Below are 2422 nucleotides of genomic sequence, written 5' to 3'. Positions count from 1 at the left end.
TTCATGTGAGGACGACACATCAGCTGGCTGCAGGGTTCTTCTCATCAGATCAGACAGATGATGTGTTTGTTTTTCTTCTCCCTCTCTGTCTCTCTCTCTCTTTCTCTTTTCTTTCTTTTTTAACAGGACTTCCTGCAAGGCGACAGCACCAAAGCATACCAGAATTTGGGTTGGAAGCCCAAGGTTACGTTTGAGGTGCGTATCACACATCAGATAGAGCTGCACGACGTGGTTGTAATGGAGATGCTCATATGAATGAAAATATCAAATATTTTGACACACAAGTGCAGACATGGGATGATTTAATGAGTCATAATTAAGCCACAGGCGGGACAAGATAACATACCAAAGAATATCTTTGAAGGATTTCTGGCAGATCTAGAAAACAGTGGACTCTGCTGGAGATCGAAGTGTCTGAACCTGTATTTCTAGATGCATCTACATATGCAGAAGGTCGGTGGGTTAGGTTTATTATGTGGGTGGGCTAGTGAGATGAAGGATGAGATTTCTTGTGTAATGAGTGAGTGTCGCCTGGTTGCGGGACCAGACTACAGAGGCCCATGGAGTCCACACAAGGAGCAACTGAAATCCAACAGATTAGCACCAAATGCGAGGACAGACCTACTTTTATGTCTTAGACAGTAATCCCACTTTATGTCAGCCTGATATGAACCTACTGTATCTTATATGGGAAGGAATATTAAAAGGTAAGCCAAGCCATATATAAACTATAATCTATGTTAAACTGTATTTTAGTTTTTTTTTAATTATATCTATTTACTATTTGCTTAATACAGAAGACATAATTAAGTAAAACTTTTACATGATATGTTCATATACAGTTGCGGCAAAAGGGAGAACAGTTTTGGGTCATTTTAAATATGATGCCCCTTTGATACTGGTGACAAAATTATATTTTTCTGATAAAACATGAACATACTTTTCTTTAAAACATACAAACCAAAAGGTTCTTGAATGCGTGGCCAGGATAGCTCCGTTGGTAGAGCAGGCGCACGTACTGTAAATGTAGGTTTATGCCCTGATGCAGAGGGTCCAGGGTTCAAGTCCGATCTGTGCTGTCTTCCCCCCCCCCACCCTCATAGCTGTTGATGGTGGAAATACGAAAGAAAAACAATCTTAAAAACTTTTTATAAACTCCCTAAATGTTAAAGTTTTTTTAACACAAGCAGTAAAAACAAGACAAAAAAAATACATTTGCCATCGTTTTAAATTAAATCAGGAAATAAGTGATCAAAGAAAAAACAAAGACTGTGTCTTACTCAGACCTGACTGTCCATGCCAGTGTTCTGTACTTCACGTTTATACATATTCTGTGCACTGGACGCGTTCTGGTCGGTGCAGAAAAACCCAAGGAGGCTTAATATCCAGCCTGATTCATCAGTCATTCTAAAAAGTACATTTTGGCAGAAAGCCAACAAATGATAATACTGAATTATTGCTGATACTGATCAGAGTTGGCATCGTCATTAACGGCAGGCCTACTATAAACCACAATGTAAATATACTTAAAGAAGCATTATAATTACAATCTGCTGCTTGACTGTCTTATTAAGAGATGTGTGCCATTGAAGATGAACTGTCAACCCTTTCAAAGGGAAACTAAATGTTGACGTGGTCCCTCTGCAGGAGCTGGTGAAGGAGATGGTGGACGCGGACATCGAGCTAATGAAGGGAAACCCAAACGCCTGAGCCCCCCCCGCACGGGGACATTTTAGCACTCCTGTGTTCAGTGAAGGAACACGTATTTTTCTCTCTGACTTTGACCAAATGAATTGGGTCCATTTTTTTTTTGTTGGGAAGTTTTAACTTAACCTTGTATTGCCTTTGTGTCTTGGGTCTATTTTTAGCATCATGTCATGTTTTGTTTTATAATCGCAAAGCAGATATGCCTTTCATATTTCCACACTGATCATGTCATTATTTATATAATAAGGTTTTAAGGGTTTGTTTCACCTATGTCTTTTGCTCTTCTTCATAATTGTGGTTGAATTGATTTAAATGTCACAGCTGACGTTATTTCTGTCAGTGGATGACATGGCAGAATATATAGATAAATATAATAATGAAGATTAGATAATTTATTGGAAAATAGGAATCAATGGGTTTCTTAATGGTCTGACATATAAATGAACAAATAAACTGTTTGCTACTATAAAGACTGGTGTATTTCCATGTTGTCCTAGGGTCACACAAAACTGATAAATACTGTCAATATCAAGATGGAGGTTTGCAGCAGATGGGTTTCTTTTTGGGCGTTTTGTTTGTGTGTTTAGTCTTATCCCTGTCGGCCTGCCAGGGAACGTGTGAGAAATGAGGGCAGCGAATCTTCCTCCATTCAAGTGTGTGTGTGTGTGTGTGTGTGTGTGTGTGTGTGTGTGTGTGTGTGTGTGTGTGTGTGTGT

At 39.1% G+C, this 2422-nt stretch overlaps 1 protein-coding gene across 1 annotated transcript in view; it reads left to right on the top strand.

Moving 5' to 3' along the window:
• The window catches only part of gmds (GDP-mannose 4,6-dehydratase), a 163998-nt gene extending 161808 nt beyond the window's left edge, over positions 1 to 2190 (top strand). The window contains exons 10-11 of the mRNA XM_034881445.1: positions 127 to 195; positions 1648 to 2190. Coding sequence (XP_034737336.1) covers positions 127 to 195; positions 1648 to 1710 — 132 coding nt within the window. The 3' untranslated portion in view covers positions 1711 to 2190. The remainder of the gene's footprint in view (positions 1 to 126; positions 196 to 1647) is intronic.
• Positions 2191 to 2422: the final 232 nt, after the last annotated feature.

Source organism: Etheostoma cragini, chromosome 9 (assembly GCF_013103735.1).
Source record: "Etheostoma cragini isolate CJK2018 chromosome 9, CSU_Ecrag_1.0, whole genome shotgun sequence".
NCBI classification, from domain to species: domain Eukaryota; kingdom Metazoa; phylum Chordata; class Actinopteri; order Perciformes; family Percidae; genus Etheostoma; species Etheostoma cragini.
This window is presented reverse-complemented; position numbering and strand designations above follow the sequence as displayed.